Source organism: Silurus meridionalis, chromosome 20 (genome assembly GCF_014805685.1).
Source record: "Silurus meridionalis isolate SWU-2019-XX chromosome 20, ASM1480568v1, whole genome shotgun sequence".
Taxonomy (NCBI): Eukaryota; Metazoa; Chordata; class Actinopteri; order Siluriformes; family Siluridae; genus Silurus; species Silurus meridionalis.
The window spans coordinates 8,385,652-8,407,828 of record NC_060903.1 but is presented as its reverse complement, the minus strand read 5'-3'; the positions used below and the strand labels follow the sequence as shown (position 1 = coordinate 8,407,828).

Genomic DNA, 22,177 nt, shown 5'->3' with positions numbered 1-22,177 from the left:
CTCCTAAATCCTACAAACATTTGCCAATAGATTGATTGGAGATGCTAAATTGGCCCTAGGTGTGATTAAGTGTGTGCTTATGTGCTTTGTTCTGCTGAGCCAATCGGTGTGCATTCACGCCCCAAGGCCAGTGTTCCCGGCAGGACCCAGAGCCAAACAGACCTTGAAGAATGTGCTTATTAAAGATGAATGAATGAATGAATGAAGATACCACTAAGCATTCTAGCAGCAGAGTAAAAGGTATCAACATAAATAAATTCTATATGGGCAAAAATCATCCTAGTCAGTAGCTGAATTTAAAAGACCAGCAACCACTGTTTGACGGTACAAATCATTTTAATAATGTAATTATGCTTGTGTCGCTGTTGCTCAACACTTCGGTTCATTGTGTTGGTTTCCATTTTGATTACAGCAATCATGCTCCTGTTCATTCACTACCAAAAACCAAAGCCAAGCCAGCCTTGATGCTGTCAGAACATGTTTCGCGATCAGTGATGTTTTAGAATACTGACTAGTTGACAAACTATTACCAGGATCTCATGTACACCAGCATAGCGTCCACCATGAAGCCTTGCTTCGATTAAACGGGACTGCTTTAACGAAGCTGCTCTGGCATGTTTCACAAGTCATACGTTTGGAAAAATAAACCTCAACACATTCTGCACACACAGCAGTTTGTCTTATAATCACTGTAAGGATGTTCAATTGATAATATGTATTATGCAACTAATTAATGCTTAAACTTAATATGCGATATTTGGAGTCCACCAAGAAACACACAGCTTGTGCTTCATGTGCAATGTTAGCTAGTGCTTCAATAATCGCTCATCTGTCAACTCTGGTCTGCTGGTTTTCTCTCTTTGGTTTTTCAGCTTCATAAAACAGATCTCTGTGATAAAAAAAAAAAAAAAAGAAGGGAGCGATAAAAAGGGGTAAAAAAAATAAATAAAAAATACAGTGTTCATGTTAAATGTCATCTGACGTTCAGCCCACTGTAGATAAGCACCGTTCTCTGAATAGTTGCTATTATAAAACTTGTTAAAGGACCCATATTAAAAACTTTACAGCCTACACTAACGCTTTACTATTGAGTGCTTGTTAGAACAACCAAAACCGAGTCAAGGTCAACTGGCTCTTGTGTTTCAAACTACTGCAAAAAAATGGCCAGCACTGAGCACTCAGGCAAATCTATTTGAGTCCATTAAAAAGTGAGTAGTGGGATAAGATTACTCATTTTTCCACATCAATATGGCAAGAACAGAGAAGTCTAAAGATGTGCCACTTTCAGAATAACCTACAGTACTTTAAAAATAGGATGTTCATTTAAAATGTGTATATGTGTACACCCATGCATAATGGGTGGATTGTTCATATTTAAGGGTAAGCAAATGACAATAAAACTACAGTGGAACCCGGTTATGTCGATGTCCTAGGGGGTTGACAAAAAGCATCGAGGTAACCGATGACCGAGCTAAACGAAAATCAAAATGGCGGCAATATATTAACGTGCTTGAAATTTCTTTATGTACATGATGTGCGTTAATTAATAAGAATGTGCATGCACGTGTTTTTGAAGGGTTTTTTACACAACAGCGTTGCCGCGATTTGTTTGATGAAGTCATGCTATAAAAATACATACAGTACATGTTTATCTGTCAGGAATCCACCTGCCACGCCCCCTTCGGCCCCCTTCGGCGTGTCTCTGAAGCTCCCGGGCTTCAATCGCGCACATATGGTGCTCGTTTATCATCATCACCAGCTCCTATTTAAACTTCCACACTCTCACTGTCCGTTATTGTTGGTATATGTTGGTTCACGGCGATCGTTGTTATCGCGCATGCGTATCCCGGTACGTGCCTTCCCACCGGCACTCTCTCAACGGCTGCTCTTTTCTTCCCAAAGCGCACCGCGGATTCCCCCCCAATCCTGGCGGTGTTCATTCTATGATTTTGGATGGTCATCACACGTTCCGCGCCGCCAAGCGCGGCTTTCGCCTCCCGTTCATCGCATAACATTTAACAACAAAAGGCATATGTGCACTAACTAACAGCAGAGATTCACCAGTATACAATACAACACCTGTAGCAGCTGTAAGACTTGATTTTTCCGCCACTTCCGCGAGTTCTTCTGCGGCTGCACCGAGATAACCGACGTTAAATGGCAAATTTTTTCCCCTTTGTGCTCGAGATATCAGGGTTATTAGGGCGACATAAAAAAAGATATAACCGATAAAAAATGCTTAGAAAAAGCGAGAATTTGGCGGTTCCACTTCAAAAACGTCGACTTAATAGGGTTGTCGAGGTAACCGAGGTCGAGATAAGCGGGTTCCACTGTACTGTACTGTGAAAATAGATCTCGATTACATATTGATTGTAAAGAAAAAAGTGTATATAAAAGTGTTAAACTTTTGAATGACTAAATAAAACATATTAGCCTGTAAAACAGTTTGGCAGGATTTTTTTTTCCAGAGCACCAAAATATAATAAATCTGTAAAAATAATACACTTAATAAAACACTAAGGTCCAGCTGCATAATTGAATTTATATGGATTTGGTTTGCTATTATTGGATTATTTGCTGCTAAAAATTGATTTCCCAATGAGAATTATATCTACTCTATTTGAAAGTAGACCTAAAATAAAAAATACAGAACTGTATTATATCGAAAACGATATAAAATCCTATTACAAGTACTTCTAATAAGAAATTTCATGCTGGTAATGAGTCAAGATTATGGAGTCTAACAGAATGAAACCCAACACCAATAAAGAGCAATATGTCCCTTACATAATTGTCACATTTCTAGTACAGAGTGAACCATTCAGGCTGGACTCCTGGCTTATTCTCTCCACATATTATGATTAAACATATAGCTGACAAGGTTTTGTCATTACAGGGCTGGCTACATTTCTAAGTCAATACAGCAGGAAGCACAGCAGTATGAATATATTATATATATATATATAAAAAAAGGCATCACCGCATATGACAAAATATAATTTGAAACAAAGACCTTTGCATAGTTCATCAAAAAAAAAAGACAGATATGCCTTCTTCCCTGTGTTCGTCTGGCTCTATTGAACACCGGTGCTGTGTTTGACAGACACCAGGATATTACATATGTGATACAGCAGCATACACGCACCAGCGAGTGGCTGACGGATGCATTTATTAAACTTCTCAGACCTTCAGTGCTGAACTAGGATTAGGCCCAGTATAGCTATCGCACTCAGCCATCAGGATCAGGCAAATAAATCAGAGAAGCTCATCATGCAACTCTTAGAGACGACTACACAGATAAAAGTGCCAAGTCATATTTTACTCCAGGACAAGGTGCAGTCTACAAGGAATGTTTCCTCACAACACAGAGCTTAGTTGTTAGTTGCATTAGAAGTTGAAACGGATACTAACATTGCAGAACAGACACGACAGGAAAATAAAAGCGACAATGCGTTCACCTCAGATCGCTACGAGTCTATGTGGTTAGACGTGAAATTCTCCTCAAAGAAAAACCCCAGGAACCCGCAACCCCGTAGAGCAGAAAACATTGCTTTGTATTCAAAAACGTGTGAACGTACCGAGATGTTATGATATTGTTCACCTGAAGTGCTTAATTTACACATTAAGGCTTAGAGAAACTGGGGCATGCTATTTCCAAACCTCATTCTTTACACTACGGCTCTCCTACTGTGACTGAGAGGGGGTGAAAACAGGTGTTTTTTGGAGTTGAAGATGAATCATCATGCTTGTATCTGGGTTAAAAGCCAGTAGGCCAGTCAGTGACTGCAGAGGTGTAAAGCAAGAGCCTTGACGCAGAACCAATTTAGGAAAAGTTGGACTTAAATGCTAGAATTATTAGTAATACATATTGCACATAGAACGTAATGTTTTTTTTTTTCTTACAGTATGACTGACAGTAAATAATATGTTTCTAGAAAATAGGATATGCTAAGTAGTTTTGCTAATTTTGAAGAATTTGTATTGGTCAACTTGTTAGAAAGGTTAGGGCAGGGAGTGGACAAGTCATATAATGTATTAGCTCCTAACTCATCCGAATTAAAGCACTAACATGGATGACTTGCACAATATTCTGTATAGCAATCTAGTTTGCTAGTTCAGCATAATAATGATAGGATTGAGGAAAGCAATTTATTAACATAAACATTTCTAGTGTTGTAGTTCGGGAACAAAAGTTCATCAGGTTGTTGGCTATTATCTCAGTTATTTCAGATTTCTAGTTAGCTCTTTATTTTCTTCGAATATGTTTTAACTGTGAGTTAATTGTTCCTTATAGCAGAAATCTAACCGTAGGCACTGTATATTACAATTTTGTTCTTAGACATATTACTAGTCCGTCATATCATGTGACTTGGAGGGGATCAACAATTGCCCCACTTTAGTGTCCCACAAAACCTTCTCCTATCCATCTATACTCAATCCCTTCGTGAGGTCAACCCATCCTCTCCAAAAGCTTGTTTCTGCACAGAGATAAGCATGCTGGGTAGACAGTTGATCGCTGGCAGTTCATCATCTGAAACTGAACTGCTGTACATTCCAGGTGATTCATCTCCACGTCAGGATCTTGTGATCTCCCTGGATAACTCTCTGAACTTTGTTCACTGTATGCAACGTTGTAGTAACCATGTTTAATCTACTGCCTTTTTCCTCACAAATTGCTAATCTGACATGTACATGTTACTTTCTCCCTAAGAGCATCCAGAGAATTCATCCATTTCTGTAGACATTCAGGTGCTGATTCAGTCCCTTGCAATTTTAAAAACTCTACTGCAACCAGCTCCGCCTGTGAGTGGCATTCAACTTATCTGACCACTGGCTTTCTGTAGCTGCCCATATCAGATTTAAAACACTGATGCTTATCTACAACACCAAAAACAGACCAGCACCAATTTAAAGCGATCCTCTAGACATGCTTGACTGGACATACCAATACTCTCTGCTCTGGCACTTGAGTTACTAGCAGTCTTCAAACAACATCTAAAGATCTACCTCTTCCAGAGGCACTTAACAACAGTACATGTTTGCTTTTCTAACCATGTTAACACTCTAACAGAGTATTTCAACTGGTATTATTCATAGTATATATATCCTAGTGTAACAGTATCTTAATATAGTTACTGCCAGCAAGCACATTTACATATAAGTGTCATAAATGTAAATGTGGTCAAATAAAAATGTTAATAATAATAATTAAAACATCCTTCCATAATCCAAATATATGACTGATGATATGACTGAAGCACATTAATTCAAAATATTAATATGTGCCAAAGGAAAAAATAATTTCAGGTAGATTAAGCAGCTTTGTCTACTGAGAACTACGAATAAAAATTAAAATAATAATAACAATGACAATTGACTAATGAATTGTCAACTTCTGGCTATTTATTTATTTATTTATTTATTTATTTTACCAGTTTAGGCTTTACTGGACTGTTTTTTTTTTTTTAATTGTATGAAATTTAATTGAATGAATGAAATCTCTCTAACTTGTGTAAATTATCTGATTCATCTTGGAACATTAATCAGCATTTTATATCTCATCCAGTTGGCTCCTGTTTATGCCTAATTAAGAATTTGTTAGATTCCACTAATGTGTTAGCAATGTCACCTTTCAAAGTAAAAAGTAAAAGCCTAGTGCTTTTTTTTTTTGTTTGTTTTTTTTTTTTTTACTTATCACTCACAACATTCGGCTAGGTTGTTTATCACAGCAACACAGGAAGCTTGTGTTCACAATCCAACACTACCGATCACTGAAAATGAGTCTAGTTTACTCATCAAGAAACAAATAAGGAGCATGGAAGGAAAAAAAATCATATACAGAGAAGAAACTGAGGCATCCGGTGACTACGCAAATTGCAATGAACCTATAGAGCACAAATCAGAACAGGGTTGTTAATTGTATTTTTAAAAACAGAGGGATGTGTTAGCTTAGTGGTTAAGAATTTGGACTATTGATCGCAGGGTTTTAAGTTTAAATACCAACAGCACTGAACTCCCACTCCTTGAGCAGGGCCCCTAACCCTCAACTATCCAGTTTTATAAATTAGATCATTGAATGTTGTTCTGGATAAAGATGTCTGCAAAATGCCATTCAGTAAATATAAATGTAAAAACATTGGTAATATTTGATTTAAAAGAGGCTGGTAATGATCTGTGTGTGTGTGTGTGTGTGTGTGTGTGTGTGTGTGTGTGTGTGTTCACCAGCATTTAGTGTAGAAAGAACTTCTGTTAGAACACAGATGCTGAGGTCTCAAAGCAGTACAACAGCCTCAGGTTCAATGTTTTGAACAAAAAACTCTTTCCCCTTTTCATTCTTTTTCCTCTCTTCCAATTTTCCCACAGTGCAACAACCTTTTTTTTCCTTTGCCACTAAGTGGTGTCATTATTTAGTGGAGGAACTATTTTTTTGGCTTCCATCCATGTGCCAATCATAGGTTTTAATTAGCCTCCACCCAATGTTCTCTGATTATATTCTGAAATTAGATTCTGATTCTAACAGAGACTTAAGTGTCTGAACAGGTTCTGCACCTTTTGTTCCTGTTTGATATATATTTCTTGCTTCTCCCCATTGCACTTGTACTCTTTTTTCCTTTTTTTATCCCCTCATAAAAAACATCTCTGTCTCGCTCCCACCATCCCTCTGTCTCTGACTCATTTCTAAATGCTGTCTTACACCCACTTTCATATTCAGATGAGCCAGACACAATAGCATGAGCGTGCACACCTGAACAAGGTTTATACACACACACTCTCTCGCCTCTGTGCTGTCAGGGGTCCAAGCAAGACAAAACAGCTTTCCGTCTGTGCGCTAAAACACGCAGCAGGCCACAGACGGCTTTAAAACATCAGACAATGCTAAGGCCTGTGGATTTAGAGAGCATCAATATGAAAAATCCTCTATGAACAGAATGTGTAATAAGCTTGTGCCTGCTTATTGATTTATTTGTTTTGTCTCATTTGAACAGAGAATGTCCCACTGATTTTCCTTTTGTGTGCGTTATCATGCACACAAACACACAAATATGGAGGGGGGGGGGGGGAAGCTTTTTTACAGCAGAATGTGGCAGCAGTTAGCAATCAAATGTTGGTTGCGGGATTTTAAAATGCTATACACAAATCGCAAAGCACAGAAACTGAACAGCTTGTTTATTATGTACTTAATTATTAAATTTTATTATATTTTAATCAATAATTAAAATATAAGTAAAATAAGTTAATACGTTATCATAATCTCAACCAGATACAATGTTAGTCCAAACTAAAATTTGTTTTAAATTAATTAATTAATTAATTATTTCATTTAATCACATAAAAATAAAAAACTTAAGACTGTTGCACATGATTGTGATGACTTTCTTGAACTACTAAAACTACATCAACATTATACGATACAAGTCTATGGAGCTGCAGAGACAAGCAAAAAACTGTTTTCGCTTTTTAACCCTTTACTGTCTACAGTGGTGTCTTCAAATCTTTCGGCTTCTCCCGTTAGGGGTCGCTACAGCGGATCATCAGCATGTTTGATTTGGCACATGTTTTTACACTGGATGCCCTTCCTAACGCAACCCTCCCCATTTATCCGGGCTTGGGACCAGGCACTATGAGTGGCTGAGGTTGGTTCCCTGACCGGGGATCGAACCTGGGCCGCAGCGGTGAGAGCGCCGCATCCTAACCACTAGACCACCAGGGACCCCACACTGGTGTGTTCAAATGCTTTTCAAAATTTGTTCATTCACCTTGAAAAGTAATGAAATTCTGTTGCTAAAAACAGCTTTGGCCTGATTATGGTGCCTTAAGTTTTAATTTCTTTTCACTCATGTAAGTACGAGTGAACAGTCCTTTTGAAAAACAGCCTGAAGGACGTCCAAAGTAATCTTAATCTAAAACTATCAACCTGGATAGCAAGTACGTGAGCCAATCTGGACACTGACGTAAATATTGTGCATCAGAGAGGAGACTTTGTTGCATTATGGGAAACATTATATGACATTCGATATTGTGCACCATATAGGTGATTGTGATCAGATTCAAAGCAAAAACCTGAATAACAGCCTCATTTACCATCTTGTTTGTTTTCAGATAAACGGGTCACAAGACTTGGTCACATGAGTAAAATCATGTCGTTGTTTCAGTCTCAGTAGGGACCGAAGGGCAACGTAGATAAACAGATCAAATGTATCCGGATTAATGTGGACATAGACTAAATAATAGCCAATCTGTCACAGTTTGTCATCTTATAATTCTCAATTGAATTGTGTCATATTAGTCTGCACTTGTTTTTGTTTTGTATTGTTTTTCCCCTACATGACACTTAGTTGACGGCACGAATCTGCACAAGATTGACATTGACATATCTTTTAATCACAAACACTGCTGCCCAAAGTAAAAGCTTCAAACCTCGATGTCCATGAATTTACATCAGACATGACAGTCATTTAATAATAGAGTTGAAATTTCCCTACACAGTATGAGCATTTAAACTCTCCTATAATTGCAATTGCGATTCGCAGTATTTGGGGAACTGACACTTGTGTCACATACAGTGTAAATATCATTTGCAGCAAATACATAAAAATGTCTGTTGAAAAATGGTCTTGTAAAATAAGTCGAGATGCAATTTCAAAATTTTTTTGATGACGCTAGTTTCTATCTGGCTGCCGAATCGTAACATGTGTTATAGATGCCCAGGGACTGGGCAGCAAGGCCAAGCTGGCATGGCTGAGGCTATTATAAAATACAGCAGATTTGAGTCCAGATACACTCAGTCCTGCCAGCAGGCATGAAATACAAACCCTTTAGAGATGATGAGAGACCTCTCTCGTAAAAGTGTGGCCTGGCAAAGAGCCTGTTACAAGACCCAGGCACCCTGAGTATTACTGGTACCTGTAGTACTACTGCCTGGCAATTTCAGGCAAAAAAATGTGCTCAAAATGTCTGACTGACTGTGTAAAAAAAAAAAAAAAAAAAAAATAAGTGTGGGTGTGTGGGATTGCACAAAAAAAAAGAAAAAAAACAACATAAAAAAAGAAAATGCACACAATCGTTATTGGAGAGACGAAGGAGCTTTCCTCAAGAGCAAAGCCAAACAAAATGAATGGTTCAGAAAATCGTCTGGATGCATAATCTAAACATTATTTTAATGACGCTGAACAGGGTTAGTGTTTCTCTGTAAGTTTCCCTCAGAGACCACCAGCTTTAGTTTCTCTCGACCCTTAATTCAAGTCAATTTATCTTCATACCGCTTTGATAAGGTGCATCGTATCCGATTTAGTAAACGCCTCCACGAGCCGTAAAACGTGGGAGAAAAGATTGAGAAATGTAATTATTTCCCAAGCAAATTGAACGAGTTTATGATGCGCATCACACTGGGATGAATATCACAATAAAAGATCTGTTCCATATCTGTAAATGATATCGAAGGGAAGTGTTTACCTGACAAAACGATTGTCCATCTGAATGAAGCCATTGCAATTAAGTAATGTCATGATAGATTTATTTCATTCCTCATAATTTATTTATACATAGTGTATACTTTTAGGCAAAAAGGTCAGGAAATGAGTGGTCAGGAAAAGAGCATGAATAAAACAAAAAGACAAAACAATATAGTATAGGATCGCTTTTCTTTTTGACTTCTTTAAAAGTTATCTGGATAGATCAATATTGCTCTGTTTAATAATGATGAGCTTCAAACACTTATTTTACACTATACATTTTATTGATACAGTTATTTGAATTTTTCCTGTTCCATGTCAAGGATTTCAGTTTTTTCCAATTTCCACCAACCAAAACAAGCAAATGGTGGCACAGAAGTTCTCAGGGGCATATTTGCTTAATTCTTGATGATTTTTTTAAAATAATGATTTGCTTTTAGGACCAGTACAATCTTTGTATTTGCCCCATGAGTAAGAGACCATATCACCACAAGGGAGGCAATACAGTAAGTCTGAGAATTTCATTGGATTTTGAATAAAATCTCTCGAAATTCATGTGAATTATTCCGACCTTTGGAATATTAGGCTGAGATTAGGCTACATTCCTCCACCGTAATAATGTTTTATAACATGTAGGATGTATGACGTTATCATTGTTTTTTATTGTGGCGGGCTTGCCATGGTTCCATTTGCAAAAGCAGTCTGATCTCCATGTTTAAAATGCAGTTATTCCATTTTGAAATCTGATTATTAATCTGATAAAACTAATAGTTAATGAATAATATGTATGTGTATACATGTAGCTATTGACAGCAGAGCATATGAACTGTAATAAAGGTGATACGATGCTTTTTGTATTATTTGCTAGATTTACATGTAGTCTAACAATTCAATATTTATTCATTATTGTTTTTTTTGTTTTGTTGTCTTCTGATTGGGCAGATTAGTATCAGGTTATCCAGATGCATGTCCTATAAATGTATACAACAATAAGACAGTAAAGGAAAGAAGTGGTAATCAAGGTGACATAATGAGACATGCTTTTTGCCCCACAGCCCTGCTCCATCCTATTACCCATCGTCCTTTTTAGCACCAGCAGGTCCAATATGGAAACTGGCCGTAATTAGGACCAAGCTGGCCATTTCCTATTACCCTGCCTTCTCTAAAATCAATACTTAATTACCTCACAAAACCTCCTTACCTACACACACTCGTTTTTCAGAGAGAGAGAAGCTGTCATTCATGATGGAAAGCAGACGCTTGGAAACACATATGAATACACACACACACACACACACACACACACACACACACACACACACACACACACCTATGTGTACACACAACACTTTACTATTCTCCACTACCAAGACTCCACATTAACAGCGACATTTCATTTATAGTAATAAAGCAAGGGAAGTATATGTGAACGTCGCAACCGTCTGTAGGCGAATGGCCAATAACTCAGATCTAATAAGAGCGTAAGGTTGAGGCAAAGCCCCTTACGTACACACACACACACACACACACACACTCACACACCATCGTCCTCATTGACTCCACGTATGAAGCGAGCAAAGAGGCCTCTTTTATATAAAATATTAATAATCAGGCCACATTAACCAATCGCAAATCATTCTGGAAAATAAGCAAAAGTGGTCATTAGGTGAAGCTTTTTTTTCTCTGCAGTTCTACATTAATGTAAAGTAGCCTGGCGATGGACAGATCTTGCTTAAAAACAAAAAACAAAGAGAGACAGAAGCTAATAAAATCTTGTCCTTTAATAACCTGTCTTGTTTTTCCTCTTTTTTTTTTATATATTTCTTGGGATTGAACACTCGGTGAGAACAATTATAGAACACACTTCAGGAGGGCTGTGAAGAAATACGCAAACACAACTGCAAGCCATCGTGTTGTGTACCAGGGTGCCATCGACTCTGTGTATTTAATGTTTCCTCTCCATCTCTTTTATGTTTGGTGTGTTTGGTGTCTTTAGAGCGACAACAGACTGAAAAACGGGATCCTGTGTATCATAATCTGTGTAATGTGTCACGCATTAGGCTCCCATTGCTACTATGATTTTATATATTTTATATTATATTGGGTATATTCCATGTGTATTCTTTAAAGAATTGTTGAGAGCCCCCAATTACATCGAACAGACCAAGGTTATAAAACACCAACAGGAAGTGTACATCTTTCCAATTCACTGCATTTACAGGATTCATTGTGTAAGAATCGGGATATATTTGTCTGGATTCCCCTCTAGGTGAAAGTGCTTACAATTGTGTGCTTGGTCTCCGCTTAATCCTATAGTTTTTGCACCACTTTAGACAACAAGATAGCGGATTACATGAAAGAATGTGTCTTGTGAGCAGCACAGCAATTTTGGGATTTTGGAAACTCCTAAAGTGCGCACTAAGCCTGAGGCCCTGTCCATATGTTTACATAGTTTTTCTCTCATGGAAGGTTTTTTTTTGTTTTGTTTTGTATCACAAAGCTTTTAAAAAACATCAAGTAAAAAAAAAAAAAAAAAAAAAAAACATGGTCACAGCTTTAATGCAGATGGGAAGAATGTGTGTTCTTCAAAACGTTGACATCATCATCACACCATTACAAGTTTGCATGTGTCATGAATGTGCTAGGACTTCATTTATCATGGCTACAGACCAAGTTGCTAATTTGTGTTAATGTCTCATTTGATGATGTGTTCGCACCTTAGTGCAGAGGAGCCACAATATGATACGTGTATAATGATGACTGTTCCTGAATCCTCCACTCTAATGCTACTGAAGATTGAAATTCTTAAAGGCCCAGGAGAACTAGAAGCTTGTGTGAAAATGTAAATAAAAACAAAATGCAATGATTTGCAAATCTTATAAACCCATATTTGATTCATAATAGAACATATGAAATGTTTAAACAGAAAATGTCCCATTTTAAAGAAAATATCAAGTATTTTGTAATGTGATATCTGGTGTAGAATCACCTCTTCTTTCAGTTAAAAGTCTGTATATGTCTTAAAACTAAAGAGACCAGTTGCTAAAGGTTTGGGAGAGGAATGCTGTCGTTCTCGGATTCTACCTGCTTATCAGTCCTGGGTATTTTTGGTTTTATCATTAAACAAATGTTTTTAATTGGTGAAAGGTCTGGATTGCTAGTTCAGCACTTAAACTCTTTAACTATGAAGCCATGCGGTTGTAATAAATGCTGTATGTGCTTTAGCATTGTCTTGCTGAAATATACAAACTGAATGGAAGCATTTGTATGTATTTCAGCTTTGACTTTGCCTTCCCAGATGTGCAAGCTGCTTCTATAGGCACTAATGCACCCCATACTATCAAAGATGCAGGTTTTTTAACTGAGCTCTGATAACAAGCCAGATGATCCCACTCCTCTTTAGCCTGGAGGATGTGGCAGCCAGAGTCTCCTAAAATAATTTTTTACATTTCAATTCGCCTGACCACAGAAGTATTCTACTCTTTGAGTCAGTCCATTTTAAAATAAAGTTGGCCGTGGGACAAGAATGTCGTTTCTTGATCATGTTCACATATGGCTTCTTCATTGCATGGTAAAGCTTTAATCTGCATTGTGGATCACACAACCAATTGTATTCACAGACAATGATTGATGGAGTTGATTCTGATCCAATGCAGTGATTTCCATTACATCCTTCTTGCCTGTTTTTAAAGTAGTGCCACCTGAGAGCCTGAATATCAGAGGCATGCAATATTGATTTTTGCCCTTGTCCCATGCGCATAAAGATTTCTCCAGAATCTCGAAATCTTTTGATGATATGTATTGTATATGAAGAGATATTTAAAGTCTTCGCAGGGTAATGTTAAAAAACATTATTCTGAAATTGTTTAATAAACAGTAGATGTAGTTTTTCGCCAGATTGGTGAATTTCTGCCCAGTTTTACTTCTGAGAGACTCTTTACCCAGTCATGTTACTGACTTGCTGGCAATTAACCAAATTAGTCACAAAATGTTGCTCCAACTGTTTCTTTTTAGTAACATGAACTTTTCCAGCCTTTTGTTGCCCCTATGCCAACTTTTTGTTTAGATTTGTTGCAGCCATAAAATTCAAAATTAAAATGCCAAATTTTCTCGGTTTAAACATTTTGATATGGTTTCTTTGTTCTATTGGTTATAAAATATGGGTTGATGAAATCTGCAGTTAATTGCATTCTGTTTTTAATTTACATTTTCACAGCATCTTAACTTTTGGGACTGTGGTTCTACCAATTTTTTAGCTACAATGCCTGACAAAAAAATTCTAGCTAATGGGTTTTTGGGAGTAGACAGTCTCCTCTGCTGAGCTCGGAGGGCCTGAACTCTGTCTGCCAGCAACCCCTGCAGTCTCCTCAAGCCCGCTAGTCTCGCCAGGAGGAGGAATGAAATCATTACGGCAAAGGCTGCAACCCAATCTCATTAAAAGGGGAAATAAATGGAGCGCTTTGTTCTCGTGGGTTCATCGTATCCAGATTCACCCCCACGCTATACCTCCCACCCCCACCCCCGAGCTCGTTCAGATTTTACACACTGCATAAATCCAGGAAGGTGGATAAATAATCATATGGATAGATACATAGTGCAGAGGGTCATATAGAGGGAGATAAAAGACAGATAGATAAAGAAAAAGGTTTCTGTTAAAAGTTAACATTTCAGATGACCCTCATCTCATGTAATGTACTTCTTGTACATTTGCTTCATGGATGGATGGATGGATGGATGGATGGATGGATGGATGGATGGATGGATGGATGGATGGATAGATAGATAGATAGATAGATAGATAGATAGATAGATAGATAGATAGATAGATAGATAGATAGATAGATAGATAGTAGTCAGCACACTCAAACACATGCACACATGATGATAAACTGAGAGAGGGAGAAAATAATGTTTTCTTTCAGGTCCTACAAATACAACCCTTCTGAGCTCATGCTAAGTAGTTTTACCTTTCAGTGCTGTTATTGCAAATGCCAATAAAGCAGGGGAGATGAGAGAGAGAGAGAGAGAGAGAGAGAGAGAGAGAGAGAGAGAGAGAGAGAGAGAGAGAAAACAGAGCAAGAAAGAGAGTAGGAGAAAAGAAAGCGTAAACCCCATTTATTTTCACGAGAAGAGAGACTAAGCGAGAAATAGGCAATTATTCTCCAAGCTTGGGGCAGGAAGGAAAGCAGTCTGCCACCACTGCTGCTGCTTGGAGTTTTAATCAAACACCTTTAGAAATTGACACAAGGAGCAATAAAGCTTCAGACAGAATCCAAACATCAGTGAGACTTGAGCTCGATTAGCCCTCGCCTGGAAGGGTAGGATAGGACACTCGTGCAGTGACGTGAATCAAGACTCTAAAAAGTGTACGGGGTAATCGATGTGTTCTGCTCCAGTGGCTCCTCGGGGAAAAATCAAGAAGGCTCCAGTTTCTGCTGACAGAGACTCCATTGGCGTGTCTCCCCGAGCCTGTATTCACCATTGTTTCACACTCACCTAGCACGTTCAAATGGTGTCTATATACACATGCTTTCATGCTGTATTTACCCAGGTCAGTTTAAAGCCATTTGATGAAGTGGCATGTTTCGAGACGCAACACGGGTGAGCTCTTGATTGTAAATTTGGCAAGAGGGACTGTGAAGAGTATTCAATCTAGGAAGCATATGTGTGTGTGTGTGTGTGTGTGTGTGTGTGTGTGTGTGTGTGTGTGTGTGTGTGTGTGTGTGTGTTGGGGGGGGGAGTGTTTGTGAAAATCCTAACTTAACAACTTTCACCTAAATTTGTACATTTTTATCATTGTGTATCACCACTGCATATACCCACGTACACATACCCCCCCCCACACACACACACAACGACACACCGATTTGCTAAAATGAGCTTTTCCTTATTATCTACGTGACCTCAAAAATGCAGAGAGCTTTGGGACATAAGCAGAAAGCCACTTCTACAGACATATGAGACACAAATACAGTCAGGTTACACAAATGAATGAAACAGAAGAACACCAAATACAATGAACTTGAAGAGCTTTGAGTCTCCAGGAATTATCAAAACACACAAACACACACACCTCTTGATGCCACCTGGCTGTCCTCAGACCCGTCTCAGAAGAGAGCTCTCTAAGGAGAGAACTTCCTGCACCACAAATCCCAGATGTGGCCGTTAGATCAAAACCCACAGCTCCAGCATTGTGTGTGTGTGTGTGTGTGTGTGTGTGTGTGTGTATGTGTGTGTATATGTGTGTGTGTGTGTGGGTCTGGTATAGGTCTCAAGCTGACACAGTTAGACCAATGTAACCAGCTAGACGTATCTGATTATAAAGCATTACAACAGCCTTTGGCACTAAACAAACAAATAATGGGAACATGAGAAGGGAGCGATTTGTTCATACCCTTACACACAGAGACAGTGACAGAGAAAGAGAGAGAGAGAGAGAGAGAGAGAGAGAGAGAGAGAGAGAGACCCCATAAATCTCCTTGGGCTGGGCACTGCGAGAGAGGATTAGATAGATTTGCATGCCATTAACAGAAAAAAGAGAAAAAGAAAGAGCGAGTTGGGCATCTGTAGATCATTATTCACAACAGCAGCAGCAATTACCTCCTCTTCCACCACACACACACACACACACACACACACACACACACACACACACACACACACACACACACAGCACTCTTGTTTCTGATTGCCCTTACACCAATTACGCCTGCATTGGCCTGCTCACTTAGCTGAGAGAGATGGATTAAAATGAAAGGACGTACCAATGGACACAAACATGCCAGCGCAAGTGCGGATACACACACACACTTTCATGACATGTCCCTGTTTTTAGCTTTGGATAAAAAAAAATAAAAAAACTGAAAAGGGAGTGTAGAGAACAAAAAGCTTCCGTTAATAGCCACAGCCACCTCACAGCACCCAGCAGACCTGTGTGTGACAGTGTATCTGTGTGTCGTGTACAGGAGGACATATGCGGCTTTAATAAGGATGCCCATTATAATGTCCTTTTGCAGCAGAGACAAGAGTAAAAAACGTTTTTTTTTTTTCTCATACTCAAGCTCGAACACGGACAGATGGGCGTCGACAGAATCGCGGAAACGGTTCGGCAGCTTGAGGATCAATTGGTATTTGTTCCTTTTATTTGGCGGTATATTACTTTTAACGCCTTCTTTTCAGAGTTTTAAGAATGTTTGTAGGGCTGTAAAAGCATCCTGCTTCTGCTGCTTTGTATTTATGTGTGTGCCAAAGTACTGCTAGCATAATTAGCAGTAATTTTGTTTCCGTTCATCTTTGTCAGATCACAGCCAATTGGGAACTTCAGATCACCAACAACTACTGTGGCCTCCAAATATAACCCCTATGAACTCCAACTCCCAAACTACACACTTGAACGTTTTGCATCACCAAGCTACTGATTGAGCACAGGATTCATCGGAATACCGTTCTTTGTAATACACTCCAGTGACTTCCCACACCGTGTAGTTCCTAGTTGATAATATCTTGAGGCTGACTTTACATCACAATAGCTGGTTTTGACTAATTTTGCATTAAGTCAAGTTTATTTCGAATGCGCTTTTCACAATGGACATTGTCTCAAAGCGGCTTTACAGAAAGTAAAAATGAAGGTGAATGATGTGTAAATGATTTATTAGATTGCTATGATGCATAAAGACTGTTTGTTTATCCTGCACTTTTCGCTGATGTAAATTCTACAACAATGTTTTTTTTTTTTTTAAGTCAACTGATTAGATAGATAGATAGATAGATAGATAGATAGATAGATAGATAGATAGATAGATAGATAGATAGATAGATAGATAGATAGATAGATAGATAGATAGATAGATAGATAGATAGATAGAACTTTATTGTCATTGCATAGTACAGGTACACAGCAATGAAATGCAGTTTGGCATCTACCAGAAGGGCAAAATGTAGCAATCGTGCAAAAGTGCAGATAAATATGTAGCATATTTACAGCAAGTGATATATATGTAAGCATATGTACAGTGAATAAATATAAAGGCTATAACAGTATAAAGGCTATAACAGTAGCATTCCACATAAACGATGTTATGTGGAATTGGCATTTCACATAAACGAAGCTTAACGTTTCTCCTATTTTTTTTTTAAAGTTAGCATATTAATTACTGATAGTGCCAAGTAAGGAATCTACAGTCTGGGCCAGAAAGAAATCAGCTCCAGCATTACAGTACTTTGGAATGCTGGGTTTTTTTTGGTGCAACACTGAATATTGTGATTTTGATGCCAAAATGAATTAATTTCTTAGAAAAACAAGACATTTAGTCATGCTAGGACATTTATACCAAAAAAAAGTTTTGAGAAACTACAGTATAATATTATGGTTTAAGTTGGTAGTCAAACATTTCTTTTTTTCTCTTCTTTGAGGGAAACAGGATTCAAGCAATCACTGCTAATCAAATGAATGTATACACTTTTTTTCATCCGGTCTTGATCATGTCATCATGTTGCCTGTTTTCACATTACTCGTATTTACAAGAAACACAGAGTTTTGGTTTTTCCTAACGATTTTTTCAGGCATTTGCTTAAAATTTGCAACACATTTGGAAGGACCCATACCTACAGACATCCAAATCTGGGTAATAGCTCATCACATGTGGGGACGGCTCACTCGCATTTACACAATATACAATCTGTGCCAGTTTTGGCTGGGCCAGATATTAGCTTAAAAGAGTTGCCATGGTTACAACTGAAATCATAAGATTCGCTCTACTCCATATCAGATTATACAATGAATATCCTTTAATGGCAGACTACATAAAGGATAAAGAAAATGCTCCGTCATTAATCAGCGTGATTAGGGCTCGTGCAAGAAAACAGGGTCACGCATATAAAAGACATTTATCAAAGCGAGCTTAAAGTAATAAGGATAGATTTTCTGCGTATTCGCATGTTTCATTTAAATCTTCCCATTGAATTCAATGAATTGTTTTTTGTTATTTGTTTGTATAGTGCTTTAACAATGGAAATGTACCCAAAAAAAATATAAACTTTAATCCGTAATGAGAAAGCTGGAGGCGACAGTCCCCAGAATAAAACTCTTGAGGCGACAACAGAAAGAAACCTTAACAGGAACCCGACTCGAAAGGGAACCCATCCCAAAACCATTTGTGAGGAATTTGTTGTCGGTTGCATTTCATTACAACGGCACAAAAATGGCTGCCAATAAGCGTTGTGCGTTTTCAAGCAGGAGCGGAGGGAGTGCGTTGTCTCAACTCATGACCAAAAGAGTCATTATACAAGGTGCGATTATGTTTTGTTTCTGCTCACAAAAACCAGACTGAGAGTGCAATTCAAAGCTTTAGTTATGGAACAAGCCCGATCTGCTATACCGGTGGAAGTAAATGCAGCCTGTTGACCCCGAGTGCCTCGCTTTGGAAGTGCCAGTTTAAATGTTTTGTGAAGACTATGAAACTTCAGCTTTTACCTCTCAAGCAATGAAAGAAAAATAGACGAGCAAACAATGAAAAAAACGGGAAAAATGTGTTTAAAAAAATGTAGAAATGTGCGTTATTTAACAATCATAAACATAAAAACAGCAAAGTTCCCCCATATTTGACTTGACATATTTGAACAGAGAGAGAGAGAGAGACAGAGTTCCTTTTTAATGACAAAACAGCCATAATATGAAATTGAGTTGAACACATTTCCCCAGTTGCAAAATTGGATAAAATGTGGTGAACCGTTCTGAGTTAAGGTGAGGGGCAATATTTCCACTCAGACTTCATTAGTGTTGAATCCGATTAAATATACTGTAGTGTCTCGTTAGCCAGATGAAAATTCGATTCTTAACCATATTTATTCGCATTGCTTTCAACTCAGAAACATGCTTCCATCGCATCCCGAGTCAATTTCAAGGTGAAGCGATGTTATTAAGAAATCGTGTTCGTCTTTTCGAACGAATACCGAATTTGTGATGTGATTACATGCTTTGATTTCCATGACATCCGTTTGAAAACTTTGAAGTCAATCCTGTAGCCTAAAGTTGTATATTTTGGACCAATATAAAAAAGAATAACTCTAGCTATTAATACCCCATCTTTGGTAAATTATTCATGGCACACCGTACACAACGGCAATGCCAAATGAACACATTCATAATTCATGCATGGCATTAATGGCCGGCATTTCAGATGCCCAGATCTATTCTGTGGACACTTTGCCTGTCTGCTTTCAAGTGAGGGGAGGAGTGATCTAAGTGAGCTCTCGTTACCCCAGATGGTCTCACACAGAAATCTCTCTTCGCTTCTGTTTTTATCCCCCACCCCCCCAACACACACACACACACACACACACACACACACACACACACACACACGCACACACACACACACACGCACACACACACCCCACCCCACCACCCCCAGCCATTCCAGATCTTTGACACATTGTTTGTGATTGCTGGGGTGATTTGGCGATTAAAGGCACGTAATCCGATCACTGGGAACACACAAACACAGCCATGCACTTCATTGCAACAGACTGAAGATCATGCATCTTAACCAGCCAAAGGCCAATTCGCTTTCAATTAGCCACCAGAATGGGATGATTGCATGCCCCCATCCCATTTTCTTGCCCATCATGTCTTGCCCATCTGCTGCGGTTAGCCACAGTACAGCCCTCGTAACGATCCACAGCACTTTTTCGGAGCCGCTGTCAATAAAAAAACCTTTAAACTTTTCCACATCTTTGGGCCTCCACTCTCACTCGAACATTAAGAACAAACAGAAGACGTGTTCCAAAAGTAAACAATAGTCTGGGCACTCCAGAACCGCCTGAGCTTTGGGTAGAAATGTGTCGTTAGACCCGTGTCGACTTGGACAGGTTTGCTTTAGATAAGAACGGGAAACGTGAGCAGATAAGCACTCCTATCGACTCGCCGCTGACCGCTATCGGAAATCATAGCGCATTAACCTTCAGGACGTAGCGAATGTGAACTTGAACGGTATATAGACGTGTCGTAACACAGGAGGAGATGTCGAGAAACGACAAAGCGAGAAACAAGGAGTGAGACAGGGAGAGAAACGAGAGAAGGAGGCAAGCTTAGACAATGGGGGTAAAGGTTTCTATAGATGCGGTAGTTCTAAATGCTCTGGTCTAAGATTTGTACACAGAAGCAGGAGAAAGGGTCCTTCCAGACCACCAGAAGACTTCTCAAGAAGTCCACGTCTATATTTCTAGTTGGATAAATAAATAGACACACAGATTGACAGGCAGATGCGAAGAGGGACAGATAGCAGCACACAGCAGAAGTGTGTGTCAGAGTCTGTGTATTTTTCCCTGCGCTTTTTCTGTTCATCTTCTGCCATCAGTGCGCCATCTGTCAAACTCTACACAAGGAGTAGGATTTATTTTTTTTTCTTACACAGAACTCATTCCCTGGACAAGAACCGGACGTAGAACACTGACAGAAATGAGGAGAATTTGGCATTCGATAGCTATCAATTCCACCTCCACACACTCGCCCTGAGAAAAAAAAAAATGCATTTAATCACAGACCTGGGCATCAAGAAATGCTCAGAATATCAATTTTTGGAGTCCTTATCAATTATTGTGTTTTTTTTTTTGCACAGACACGTGACGGGAAATACCTTCCAAGCATGCAAATGTGCAATCAGAAACGAACGAATGAATGTATCCATTTTGCAACCTTTTTGAAATGCCAAAGAAAAAAACAATGTGCACATGTGATTAATTTCACCAGTACGCAGAAAACCCAGTCTGGAAATGATGCACCGAGCAGCTGAGAGAGAAAGAGAGAGAGAGAGAGAGAGAGAGAGAGAGAGAGAGAGAGAGAGAGAAGATCTCAGCCTTTACTGGACTTTGCGCATCAGCGCAGGATCCGCGCGCATCCAAACAAAAAGTTTCCCAATGACAGCTCTAAAAGCTGCGCACAAAATAAAGTTGGAGCGCGCGGCACCCGGTCGCTATCGAGCTCGAGACGCGCGTTTATTATCAGTATTGTTACTATTATTTATTATTTATTATTTATTATTATTATCCCGGGAGAATCCCATTCGCCCCCCATTTTACCTTCCATCCCTGAAACAGCCGCGAAGGCGCACAAAAACGTGAGCAAATCCATAGTCAAGGTGAACGGCGTCCTCCGTTCTCGCTTCATCCCCCTTTTATTTTCTTTTTCTCCGTGGAAAAGCAAAACCCGCACTCCCTCCGCTTCTGCACGCGCTCGGATACTCCGCTATTCCACAAGGCGAGCGTGGCGCGTCACATCGCCAACCGTAGTAAGGAGCGCGCAAGTGTGTGTGTGTGTGTGTGTGTGTGTGTGAGAGAGAGAGAGAGAGAGAGAGAGGGCGCGCTTGTGTGTGTGATGAGAGAGAGAGAGACTGAGAGAGAGAGAGAGAGAGAGAGAGAGACAGGCGGCCCCGGTGGCGCGGCTTTACTGAGCGCCCGGCGCGCGCTGGAACCCGGCGGGCCACGCCCCCTTTTCGACCCTTTAAACCGACATAACCAATCGCGGTTCAGCCGCTGAAAGTGGCTGGCCAATCAAATGCGCGCTTTTGCCCCGTCCGCTTATTTATCGTTATTTCAAAACACGAAACTTTTTTTTTTTTTTTTTCGCACCGGCTTTTTTCCGGGAGTCCCAGCGCACGAGTTAGAAAGGGAACAGCGCCGACATGCGGCCGAGATGTGAACATTAATGGCAGTGTTTACAGTGCATT

General features: G+C 39.2%; 1 protein-coding gene across 1 annotated transcript in view; it reads right to left on the bottom strand.

The window, feature by feature from the left end:
- Positions 1-21,779, bottom strand: part of LOC124402813 (ephrin type-B receptor 1-B) — a 320,170-nt gene extending 298,391 nt beyond the window's left edge. The window contains exon 1 of the mRNA XM_046876081.1: positions 21,531-21,779. Within this exon, the coding sequence (XP_046732037.1) occupies positions 21,531-21,618 (88 nt within the window). The 5' untranslated portion in view covers positions 21,619-21,779. The remainder of the gene's footprint in view (positions 1-21,530) is intronic.
- Between the last annotated feature and the right edge of the window lie 398 nt (positions 21,780-22,177).